Source organism: Eumetopias jubatus, unplaced genomic scaffold (assembly GCF_037043125.1).
Source record: "Eumetopias jubatus isolate StellerSeaLion01/CBP00866 unplaced genomic scaffold, mEumJub1_p1.0 scaffold_4, whole genome shotgun sequence".
NCBI classification, from domain to species: Eukaryota; Metazoa; Chordata; class Mammalia; order Carnivora; family Otariidae; genus Eumetopias; species Eumetopias jubatus.
In genome coordinates this window covers 9,005,810-9,018,402 of record NW_028274810.1, presented here as the reverse complement: position 1 = coordinate 9,018,402, position 12,593 = coordinate 9,005,810, and the positions used below count along the sequence as shown (strand labels likewise).

Sequence of the window (12,593 nt, the reverse complement as noted above, 5' to 3'; positions counted from 1 at the left end):
AAGACGATCAGAGACCACTGGACATTTAGTTCCTCGGAAGGGCTTCTTCCCCATCTACTCTCCCTTTGTTTTCTTCTTGTCTGAATACTTACAATCTAAAGATTTATTTATTTATTTGAGAGAGAGAAAGAGAGCACAAGCAGGAGGAGCAGAGGGAGAGAGAGAATCTCCAGCAGACTCTGCACTGAGCGTGGAGCCCGATGCAGGGCTTGATCTCACAACCCTGAGCTGAAACCAAGAGTCAGTGCTTAACTGACGGCACCACCCAGGCGCCCCTGAATGCTTGCTATTTAAGCATTTGAGTTTTAATTTAGATTTCCTGGCTTCTTCCAGTGCCTCACCTGCAGTAATGACTCAATGCAAGTTTTTTGAATGAAACTAATGTCCACCTGTCCACACCCCACCCCCTTTAACATATCTCTATACTAATTTGGTTGCCCATGTCTGTTCCCTTCTAGAATAGGCCAAACCACCTCCCTGTGCAGACTTTTGCGCTCTTTCCTGTTTCAGGTATAAGCCCCAAGAAAGTCCGCTTCTGCCTCCTCTCTGTATGTTAGGCAGGAATGCCGCCGGTGCTCCCTAAATGTCTGCCCCCCACCCCGCCCCAGTCTCCCTGCAGCCCTAGTGTGGGGACGCGCACATGGGTGGGTGTTGGGGGAGAAGAGTGCTCAGCTGCCACCTCTCTACAATTTCACGTTTGGGAGAAGACACGCAGCAGTTTCTAGGCACAGTAGAAAGAAGAAAAAAAAAAAAACAAAAGCTCATGGGAACTATGAGTAACTCAAAGCAGAGGTGATTTCCTGTCCAGTGTAGGCAAGACACAGAGCAGTGAGATAATGCCCCTTTCCCAGAACAAAGGGCACATTCACTCCTGAAGTGTGTTCTGTGACACACGGGGCGGGCACAGCTGCGAGGCTCCACCCACGAAAAGAGCCGCTCTCGTGAGACGTGCAAACGTGATGGACGCTTCCAAGAGACCACAGATCGGAATGCGGGGATGCGCGGGAAACGGACAAGACAGAGCGCTCACACCGACGCAGGCCACCAGTTCCTTTCTGCTCCATGTCCTCTGGGGGACCACTGACTTTTTGCTGGGACTCGGATGGATGTGATGGCGGATGGATGAGGATGTGAAGTCGCAGGGGACCCAGGAATCGGCCTACCTCTGCTTTCGTTACGGGTTGAAATGGGTAATCATAATTATACCACGGAATTATGTGCATTTAGCAACTTTAGAAATGACAACAAAGACAAGAAAGGCCACACGGAGCAGTCACTGGTACCAACAAAATTATTAGGAAATGAGATTGAATTTCATCTTTTCCTACTTAAAGCATGCTATTTCTATTTAAAGCATGTGAATCAATTCTTTTCCACTGAAAATCTACAGGCTTAATTTTTTTTAAACCACATGGCTACTGTTTCAAGATTTTTGCATATCCAACCACCTTCTGAGTCGGAATGTACTCTTAAAAAGAAACTACTCTATGTTCTGCAACAATTAATCGAAAAATGCTATTCTGGTTAAGAAATAGAATCACTTTAGGCCAAAGCCAGATGTGCCATTTTCCATTCACTAGGGGAAAAAAAATGTGAGACAATCCTGAATGTTAATGCAAAATGTAAACGCTCATAAATTTAATTGCAAACAATGTATTAATACACTCATTTTGTGCAGTGCACAAAGTATGACACTTGGAGGGGAAATACCCAGAGCAGTGAGGGCCTGGGGACATTAACCCTCACCTGGCCGCATGATGGTCACAGCCATCTGCCCGGCAGTATCCTCTGCCCGCTTATACCACACGCCGCTGGGGCTGGGCAGCCACTCCTCCACGCGGCAGCTGTAGGTCCCGCTGTCCTGCACTGCCACGTTCTGGATGAAGAGCCGGTACACGCCCGGGGAAGGGCTCTCCAAATGCAGCCGCCCCTTCAGGTTGTTTTTGGCCGCCTGTTCCCCGTAGTGGAAGGTAGCCTCGCGGCTCAGGCGGGCCACGGTCTCCCGCTCCGGGTGGTTGGGCTTCCACACAAACCACTCCACCACAAGCTGGGAGGCCGCGCTGGTGCGGTTCAGCACCACACACTCCAGCTGCACCTGCTGTGTCTCCAGGACCGACAGATTCCCCTGCGCTTGGCTGAGCCTCAGGCGGCTATCTAGAAAGGCGAAAAAAGACATATTAGCCTCGCAGAATGACAGGCCACCTGCATGCACCCTTTCCACGCACATTCTGAGTCCCCTGATCACGCGTCTGAGGGCATGGATTGCAAGCAGTTCATGGTAACAGCTGTCCCCCCATTTCTATCTCATTGGTTCAGATGCATAGGAGGGGACAAGCATGAGGTATAGATGACTCCGCATCCAAATGAGAGCAGCCCATAAGCCTATGGTTGACCAGAAGGCCCGGCTGGGAAGGGCCAGGTAGAAAAGGACAAGGTGAGACCCCCTTTCGAACCAAGAGTGAATTTTGAAAACTGACCACATGATGACTAGAATATGTTGGACTGTCCACCACAAAAAGAACTGCAGATGAGACAGTTAAATATGTTCCCGAGTTGGCCTTACGAATTGCAATTCTTACTTTCTCGGGTTCCCTCTCAAAGTGGGAACAGAACAGATCTCACCTTAGTAAAGAGAAGCCTGGTATTAAGAGAACCGGTGACTTGAAAACTCAGCCAACCAGATTCTCCTCCAGAGAAAAAAGTGTCCCTAATGATGGTATGCCCTGACGACATGCGTGTAATTTCATAAAAGGTCCTGATGAGCTTATCTGGACCAGGGGGGTCAAAAACCTACAAAACTGTAAAAGCACAGAAGAACCTAGTGAAGGACACTTCCTGAGTGATACCCGAGGAGGGGGGAGGGCCATGCACAGAGCACTTTTTACATTTTTACACTTCAAAACTATTGGAATATTTTACCATGCAATGCAGTAACTTCTGTAATTAAAAGGTCAAAAAATTAAAATAACAGAAAAAACGGGTGCCTGGGTGGCTCATTTGGTAAAGTGGCCAACTCTTGGTTTTGGCTCAGGTCATGATCTCAGGGTCATGAGACTGAGCCCCGAGTTGGGCTCCACATTCAGCACAGTCTGCTTGAGATTCTCTCTCTCCCTCTGGCCCTCCCCTTGCTTACCCTCTCTCTCTAATAAATAAAATCTTTAAAAAAAATTTTAAGTAACCAGTCTCCCGAAAACATACATATACATATATGTGCATGTGCGTGTGCATGTGCATGTATGAAGATATTAACTCTGGTTGTCTTTGGGTTGAAAGAGTATTTTCTTCTCTTTTTGTGTATTTTCCAAAAGCTCTATAAGCATATTCTTTCTCATCAGGAAAAGAAAGAGAGGGGTGGTGTGTAGAGAAAAAGAACTGGAAGAAGGGGGAGGAAAAAAAATGAAACAAAAAAAAAAATCACTGAAAAGGAGGGATGTGTTGTTTTAATCAGTGTCCTGTGAGTTTGCTGTTTATAGTGTTAGTATTCCCACAAACAGAGATCTCACTAAATGTGTTTTGACAAACATCCGTGCAGCCCTGTGCGTTGGCCCACTTAGCTCGCTTTAAGTCTGTAGTCTCAGATGGGGAAATTCCCTTGATAAATTTAGGATCCACTGAGAATCTCTTAGTTTCTGCACAAATGAGCAAAGGCAAAGGATGAATGATGACTAAGGGGGAACTCGAGGTGGGTGGGGGATCATGTCCGCCCAGCAGAGAAAGTGACCAAAACTGAAAATACATAGAAAGAACAGAAACTTAAAAGAACATCTGTGGGCGAAATGACAACTGTCAGTTTTCAAAAGCCCCAAGGACTGGCCTGAGGTCTCTGGAAAAACCAAGAGGGATAATGCAGATGAGAGCTTCCTTGGCAATGCACCCGCAGAACGGTTCACGTGTCACCGCGAGGTGCTGAGAAGCCTGCACTGGTGCAGTCTTAGCAATACAACGTCCCAAGGGGAAAGAGGGGGAACGGCCCCACTGCATTCACGTCCTGGCCTCTGCATCTGGTTCCATGTGCTGTGTGAACAAATGTCTACCAAGGCCTCCTGGGAGACAAGCCATGGGAAGAGAACAGTGAACAATATACATACACGCGCGCGCGAGCGCGCATACGCACATTTACTTCTATATGTAATATATAGTATCTGATAATAAATGCATTTCCTTAAATGTAAATATGAATAAGCAGTTCATAATTACTCACATGTGAATAGGTAAATAAACAGAATGCCAGGTGGTGATGTATGCCATGCAGGGGATAGGGAGAGGGGTACAGGGTGACTGGGATGCTATTTTAGTTAAAATGAGCTAGGAACACCTCTTTGAGAAAGTAGGAGATCAATGAATATCTATGGTCAACATGTTCCAGGCTAAGAGAAGGTAAATGCAAAGGCCCTGGGGTGTTCGAGGGAAGCAGCCATCCGTTCCATATTCAGTCGGTACTTATTAAGGGTGCCAGACTAGTGGCTGAAAACACAAAGACACAGCTGTGTCCTCAAAGTAAAGTAGAGTGGAAAAGAAATGCAAACAAATAATTATTACACGAGGTGTTTTATAAGGAAAAGGGAACCTCTGGTGATACGGGAGAAAGCAGGGAAGGCTTCCTGGAGGTGGTGCTGAGGGAAGTCTTGAGGATGGAGTGAAGACAGGGGAGAAGCAGCAGGAGAGGGGCGTTCCAGGCAGAGAGGACAAGATAAATGAAGGCGTGGAGCCAGGACCTGGGGCACAACGGGGCACCCCAGCCCATCAGGAAGGACAGGGCAGCAACAGATCGTGGCCATGCAGGAATGAGGGATGGAGAGGGAGCTAAAGGCCACATCGTGTGGGGAGCTCAAGAACTAGAGCTCTTTAACAAGGAGAAGGGGAGACTGACAGGGGCCCCCTTCATGCATGAAAAGATGTGACCCAAACTTATTCTGGGTTGTTCCAGGGGCAGAGCTAAAACCTGGAGGGGAATTACGTGGAGGAGGGTTTTTCAATGAGTAGGGCTGCCCTGTCGTGGATGGAAGGGAGTCCTGCGGAGGTAGGAAGCGCTCCCTCTCTGGAAGCGTGCTTACAGAGGTCAGGTGCCACCCCTGGTCTGTCAGGAAGCAGAATGAGGCCTGCACCCACAGGCTCTGAGACAGGACCGAGGGGTGGTCCGCTCTGCAGATGGGAAGGGCTCTCGCCCCGGGGGGCTGAAATGGATGGTAAGGAAGAAAGGGGAGCAGACGAGGGAGACCAGAAAATGCCTTCCAGGCGAGAATGCTGGGTATGGAGCTGGCACCGGCCTGAGATCCAGGGTGCAACCTGCAAACCCAGGAGGAGATGCAGGAGCCCTCAGGGACCCTGCCTTGCGGCCTCTTGCTCAGCACAGCCGCCCCTTGGGGCACTACCTGGTGAGGAAGATGCTGTCCCTAACAGCAGAGTGGAGGGTTCTTTCCTGAGTTGGCCCTACAGCACCAGGACGCGCCCGAGGCAAAGCCAGCAGTCCGCACGGCACTAGGGTGAGGGTCTGCATGCCTGCACCCACCCCCAGCATGGGCCCTGCAGAGCCCTGCCACCCCACGCCCCTAGGCACTCTGTCGGCACTAAAGCCACTAGCCCAGGACAGCCGCGCCCTGGGTCCTTACCTGGCTGCTTCACGGTGACCTCCGTGCGCCCTGAAACCTCCTCGGCCAGCTTGTACCAGGCGTAGTTGGGGCTCAGCAACCACTCCTCCACGTGGCAGTAGTAGCTGCCACTGTCGCTGACCTCGGCTCTCTGCACCGTGAGGCTGAACAAGCCCCCGGACACGTGCCTCTCGAACTGGAGCCTGGCTCGCAGGCCCTCCTCCTCGGCGTAGGTGCCGTACTCAAAGGCCGAGCTGTGGGTGGTCTTCAGGATGAGCTTGCCGTCGGCATCCGAGGGCTTGTGGACGTACCACAGCACGGCAAAGTGCGAGTTCTGGCTAGTCTGAGACTTGACGGAGCAGCTCAGCTGGATGGGCCTGTTTTCCACTAGGGTGAGAGTCCTCTTCGACTTGCTCACCTGCAACTTGGTCACTGCAGAGGAAGGGGGTGGGGCAGTTCAGCAGCGGCGCCCCACACAGCTCCCCGGGGGACTGAACGCGACCGGGCTTCGCATGAGGGAGGCAGCACAGAGCTGGCTTCACCCCAACATCCCTCCACCTGCCTCCTCCCTGCCTCCCCTCCTATCACGCAGCCTCCAGGGGACTCCGCGAAAACTCAGATCTGCCCAATCACTTCCCTGCTTAGAAAGTTTAATGGCTCCCAACTGCTTATAGCTTATAAGGAAAAAAATAATTCCTTTTCACAGTACAAAGTCCCCCCAGGATCTGGCTCTCGCCCAACTGTCCTGGCTCATCTCCACGACTCACCCCTCCAGCTCCCCCCTCATCTCGCCCCCAGTCCCCCTGCACCTCCTCCCTGAGCTCTGGTCTCTGCTCAGCTGACCTCTCTGCCTGTCTCCTTCCACCATCTCCCCTCTGGCCCTTCTGTGCACTCGTCTTTCCACCCCCCCTTCTTCCTTCCCACCCTGGGCCGGCAGCCCCTCTCAGCGCTGGCATCAGCACCCTCTACATATCTTCCGACTCTTTTTCCTTAGTCTCTCTTCCACCCTAGTGTGTGGGCGCCCTGAGGGCAGAGATCAACCTTTTCTCTGGAAGTCTGCAAATATTTCGAGTGTGCCCCTCCCGATGCTAAGTGCGAGGGATACCCCGAAGAACACCACCATCGTGCCTAGTGGACGTTCTCATCGCGGCACCCCCCAGAGCCTGGCACAGTGCCTGGGCTTCAGAAAGTACTCGAATGTCTGCTGGGATATGTGGGGGAGAGCGTGCCAGAGAAATATGGTAGCAGGTATTGAAAGGATTGCTAGGGGTGATCTTCCTCGGGGCAGAGAGAGGGAGGAGGCTGAGAAGAAAGTCGTGAGCAATGGGACAGAACAGAGCTAACTCCAGTGTCCTTCCCCTTGCCGCCCTGCTCCAAAGCCAGAGGGAGGGCAGACTCCAGAGTGCCACCCTACCTGCTAATTAATGACTGGGCTCACCTTTAAGGTGGCAAGAAGCCAAGGTCTAAGGAAATATATCTTATGAAGGTAACCTGGGATCGTACCCACTCCATCCGTCTTATACCTGGCTCTGCTTCTTCCCTACCCACTATTGTCCCCCTACTGAAAAAGTTTTTTAAAAAAGGAAAAAGACGCAGCTCCAAGTTCCTCCTAGGGAGCTAACAGTGAAAACAACTTTTCACACCACAACTGAAATTTCTGAAAGCCCCAGTCATTTGGGACACCTTGGTCACACACAGATAAACATTCTGGATGGCAGAGAGGATTCAGCAAGCCAAGGGACGGGGGGATCTGATACCCAATGCCATTACTGCAAAAGCAACTCTAAGAACAAGTAACTCAGTGGTGAATCAGGAGACACTCCTCACAAATGACTGCTGAATTCACATTCCCACAGACCTTCCCAAGCCATCAAGAACACACCAATATGAGGGGCGCCTGGGTGGCTCAGTGGGTCGAGTGTCTGACTCTTGATTTTGGCTCAGGTCATGATCTCAGGGTCACGAGATCAAGCCCAGCAAACGGCTCCTTGCTGGGCTTGGAGTCTGCTTAAGATTCTCTCTCTTCCTCTCCCTCTGACCCTCTTTCCCCCACCCCCTCTTCCCCACTCTGTAAAAAAAAAAAAAAAAAAAAGAACACACCAACAAGAGAGAGAAATCCTACGTCCCACACCCCACCCTTCTTTTCATGTTTCTTGTGAACAAGCCCAGTCCCCTGCCTTCTCCCTTCTTCAAACACACAAAGTCCTCCAGGGCACACAGGAATCCAGGGCAGGGTTTACCAGTAAGCTTCCCAGCTCCGCAAACTAGATGCACTTAGCTTGCCAGTCGATTTTTCAGATCTGATTCCTACAATACTTGAAACAACGAGCTCCCTTTTCATTCCCTTCCAACCCAATTCACCACATGCAAATGATATCTATATCAGCACAAATGATACCACCTGAATTATCTGGTTCTTGTCCAAAAAACTGGGTTGTTCAGTGTGGAGTAGAAAGAGCTTTAAAATGTATTATTAATTGGGGCCGGATTATTTTTGCAACTGTTACTAAGGAAACCTCAATTGCTATAGTAACTGCATATGTTAAACTGAAATCCTATGACTAAGCCTCAATTCAGTCACGTGGTCTAAGAACAAGAATCCAAGGAAGAAAGATGTTTTAAAGCATTTCCATTTTTTCTTTCCTTCCCATGTCAAAATATTGTGAAGTGTTGAAAAGCTTGAAAGAGAGGCAGTTTTGAAATTTGGTGCCTGCCTGACAGGTGGGCAAGGGGTCAGCTATTCTGCGCTCAGAATTTCCTCCCCCATCTCAAGGGCAGGGAGGGCCTTGCCTGAAGCCCAGGAGAGCCGGCAGCCCCCCTGCCTAATTAGGAAGATCTCATGAGTCCTGACCAGTACTGCCCTGGGCGTTGTGAAGCCTGCTTCCACCATCCTCCTCCGTGGAGGCGGAGGTGGGCGGGGGGCAACGACGCCGACAAACGGGACACAGCCCACTTTAGGACTGGAGGAATTTTCATCTACATGATGACAACACCTCATAGCAGTGTTGTGTCGGCGAAACGCAAGTCTATAGAAAGAGTTTAGTACAGAGCCTGGTATAACATAAACGTGTAATACGTTTTTACTATTTCCATTTCATTTTGGTCTCTGGGTTCGGTGCCACATGCAAAGCACACCATGAGACCCAGAACTGTCAAACTAAGTGACCAACTTGCTACTAAATGTGCAGCCCCTGGCCCAGGCCTGGCGTCACCTGGGAACCTGTTAAAAAGGCAGACTCCCGGACCCACCCCCCACCGACTCAGAATCTGCCTCTAACAACAAGATCCCTGGGTGATTCCTGAGCACCTTAGAGCCTGAGAACCCCTGGACGGGGCCCCTGTGAAGGAATGGTTTTAGGGAGGGCAACCGCACACAGGTCATAGGAAAGCCAGGAGCAGAGGCTGGTTTAATACCCAACAAGTGAGTCAGCGGGAGGAAGGGGCAGGAAGAGAGGCTGCGGGGCAAGGCCCCACCTGCTAGCACAGGCTCAGGCTCAGGCTCAGGCTCACGCTCGTGCTGCCTCCAGGGGGCGCCTCAGGCTCCTGGAGCCAGGTTGTGCCCCGTTTGAGGGACAGGCCCTTTCTGCATCTGGAGAGTTCCCTTCCTAGGCCTCTTATTGGGTGGGATCATGGGTTTGGCATTCTGGGAGAGGCTGCTGTGTTACAGCAAAGACAGCGTATAGCAGGTGGTGAGAGGCATCTGGAGGGACTCAGCAGCAGGGGGGAGCCGTGGCTTCACCGGCCAACTTCACCCCCCATCCTGCGGACCCTGCTTTGTGTGCACCACCCCCCCAGAACTCCTTTCTTCCATCAGTAACGATTCTCTTACACCCTGCGAGAGCTCTTACAGGCTGCCTCACATTGAGGTTCATTTTTTAAAGGCCTCTTCTTTCCTACGAAATTATAAGCATCTGAAGGGCAGAGACTGTGACCCAACCATTTGCTAAACAAATTAAGAAATGGATGATTGAATAAAGAGGCGATTGATCTTTTGGAGGTATGGGAAGATAAAGGAGAGGCGTTTAATCCTGACTGCGACGGGAGGGACTGCACATTTCACAAAGTGTGTGACGTCGGAGCTCAGCCCTTGAAAAACAAGTGAGTAGGTGTTACCCAGGCACAGGAGGGGAGCGAGAGGACACCCATGAGAGAGGGGACAGGGGAGCAAAGGTGGGAACTGCTCTGTGCACCACATTCGGGGAGAGCAAATGGTCAGTCCTGCAGATGAAGTCAGAAAGGTACGCCTCCGCCGGGCTGCAGGGGGCCTGGAGCGCGTACCAGCCGCTGACCATCCGCGGTTCTCAGAGCGCCATGTGGGGCATCAGCATCCCCTGGGGACTGGCTGAGACCACTAAATCACAAAGCTGCGGCGGGGGGGGCAGCGAGGGGCAGTTTCCCTAGCCCTCCAGCGAAGTCAGAGGCACACAGAGTTTGAGAAGCCACAGGTGTGGTGCTGAGGCGGCTGCCGGTGACACAGGATGGAGCAGTTTCTGTGCGGGGGGGGGGGAGGTGCGCAGAGCCAGAGGACAAGTGAGGAGACGCGGGCAGTGAAGGAGTAGAGGAGAGAGAAGGAACACTGTGCTTTATTAAAGACATGTGACAGTGATCAGAAGAGTGAGGCATAGAGGGGGGCCAGTGGCTGGACAGCAGACGTCTGTCAAGTTGAGGGAAGCAAGTCTGCCAAGAAGGGAAAGCTAGGGGGGGAGGAATGAATGGTGTGTGTGTGTGTGTGTGTGTGTGTGTGTGTGTGTGTGTGTGTCCGTCCCACCCTCAGAGATGGGAACGGCAAAGACACCTGCCAGTCAAGCAGCTACTACACCCTACAGTCCCTACATTTTAAGCCCCTGCTCTTCTCTCTCCCCATGGTCATGCCCTAGTTGAGTCCCTAGAAGCTCTGCCCAGCCTTACACTCAGCCTGCACGGGAGCTCTCCAGCCCCCGCCCGCACCAGGGAGAGCTTCCTTTTTTTTTTTTTTAATAATTTTTATTGTTATGTTAATCACCATACATCATTAGTTTTTGATGTAGTGTTCCATGATTCATTGTTTGTGCATAACACCCAGTGCTCCACGCAGAATGTGCCCTCTTTAACACCCACCACCAGGCTAACCCATCCCCCCACCCCCTCCCCTCTAGAACCCTCAGTTTGTTTTTCAGAGTCCATCGTCTCTAATGGTCCATCTCCACCTCCGACTTACTCCCCTTCATTCTTCCACCAGGGGGAGCTTCCTAAGCTGCAAACGGGAGCTCGCTGCTCCCAGCTTAGGGCCTGCTTGTGGCTCCTCAGGACAGCAGTTTTCAGCAGGGCAGCGATGCCCCCAGGGACATCAGGGAAATCTGTGGGCAGGTCTTTCCTTGTCGCATTGATTGGAAGTGGGGGAGGGGGGTGTTCAGTGGATGAGAGCCAGCGATAGATGTAAACCCAGGTCTGGGATGGCTCCATGCAACAAACCTCTGCCTCGGGTCCTGCATGACTTTCAAATGACATTCATGTGGGGGGAAAACTCTGTCCCTGAGCTCAGAACCTACTTGCATTTTACTATCACAATACTTTTTTTTTTTTAATTTTGCGTGGTTTTAATATATGCCAGGGAAATGAAGGGAGGGTTTTCCTTTGTTTTGTTTGGCATTGCTGCAAGAGGTGCTCAGGATTTCAGAAAGCATGTAGGGGACAGAAGCACCTCCTGGGCAGACGGGCCTGACACCCAGTCGGTATTTCTAGGGACAGGGCAGCAGGGTGGCCGCCCAGATAGCTGTCCCTGAGCACGGACGTGTTACAACGCATCACTGTGTTATGAACTACTTCTAAAAAAAAATCATCCTTTATTCCACAATGAGGGCACTGTAACAATTTTTAAAGATTATGTGAGTAGGAATGTTATACAGTCTAGGAATTTCATTTTAATAGTAGTAAAGGGACTATTCTAAATTGTTACAAAAAGGATTATATGATCTGAGCATGAGCAGAACTCCTGATTGCTCAGTTTAGAAAAAAATGTCTTATTTAACAAATTATAGATGCCTTTCTATGTGCTGAGCACTGCTGTAAGCACTTCATAAATACTGACTACTTGCTTCCCACCAGATCTATGAAATAAGTATCATTATCCCCAGTTTTAGAGATACTGGCCAAGGTCAGACTGCTGATAAATGGCAGAGCCCAGATTCAAACCCAGGCTGCCTGGTCTGTCCTTGCTTTTAACCATCACATATGATGACCCTCCATGCTCTGGTGTCTAAAAGGGACTCCCCTGAACTGAGGGTTCTAGAGGGGAGGGGGGTGGGGGGATGGGTTAGCCTGGTGATGGGTATTAAAGAGGGCACGTTCTGCATGGAGCACTGGGTATTATACGCAAACAATGAGTCATGGAACACTACATCAAAAACTAATGATGTAATGTATGGTGATTAACATAACATCATAATAAAAAAATAAATAAAAGGGGCTCCCCTGCCCTCACCAACATACCTGGGGCCAGAGCCCTCCCTGACCCCATGCTTCAGTCATATCAAAACATGCATGCTGCTTCCTCCCTCCATGATGTTCTCCGTACACTCTGTTCCAAGCCTGAACTGTCCCACTGCCCGCGCCCACGCCAGCCGATTCCCTCCTTGGGCACATCCCCCAAGCCAGCTCTCCCACCACCCTTGTGACTCTTCCCCGAGCTTCCGCCTTCCCAGGCCGCAGGACAGCCTGCCAGGCAGGAACGGGGACACACCCCTGTCTGCAGCTGCAGCACTCAGCATGGAAACTGGCACACAGTAGGTGCTCAAATATGCTTGCAGAAGGCAGTGGGAGGGAGGAGGGAGGAGAAAGCAGCAAAAGTTTGGAAGTGGAAACAGCTAATTAGGAGTAACCCAGACATGCCCTGCCTTAACTGTCTGCAGACAGAGCAATGACCCTTCTGCGCTGACTGCAAACAGGTGCACCTGGCGTCACCATGACAACGGGGCCTGAGGAGGTGAGGGAGGACTGGGGGCTCCCCTAGGGCTCTGGCACTCCTGC

The 12,593-nt window shown here is 51.1% G+C and overlaps 1 protein-coding gene across 1 annotated transcript in view; it reads right to left on the bottom strand.

Moving 5' to 3' along the window:
• The window catches only part of IGSF3 (immunoglobulin superfamily member 3), a 53,747-nt gene that overhangs the window by 6,370 nt on the left and 34,784 nt on the right, over nt 1–12,593 (bottom strand). The window contains exons 8-9 of the mRNA XM_028102200.2: nt 5,610–6,020; nt 1,747–2,154 (exon numbers count right to left, since the gene is read on the bottom strand). Coding sequence (XP_027958001.2) covers nt 1,747–2,154; nt 5,610–6,020 — 819 coding nt within the window. The remainder of the gene's footprint in view (nt 1–1,746; nt 2,155–5,609; nt 6,021–12,593) is intronic.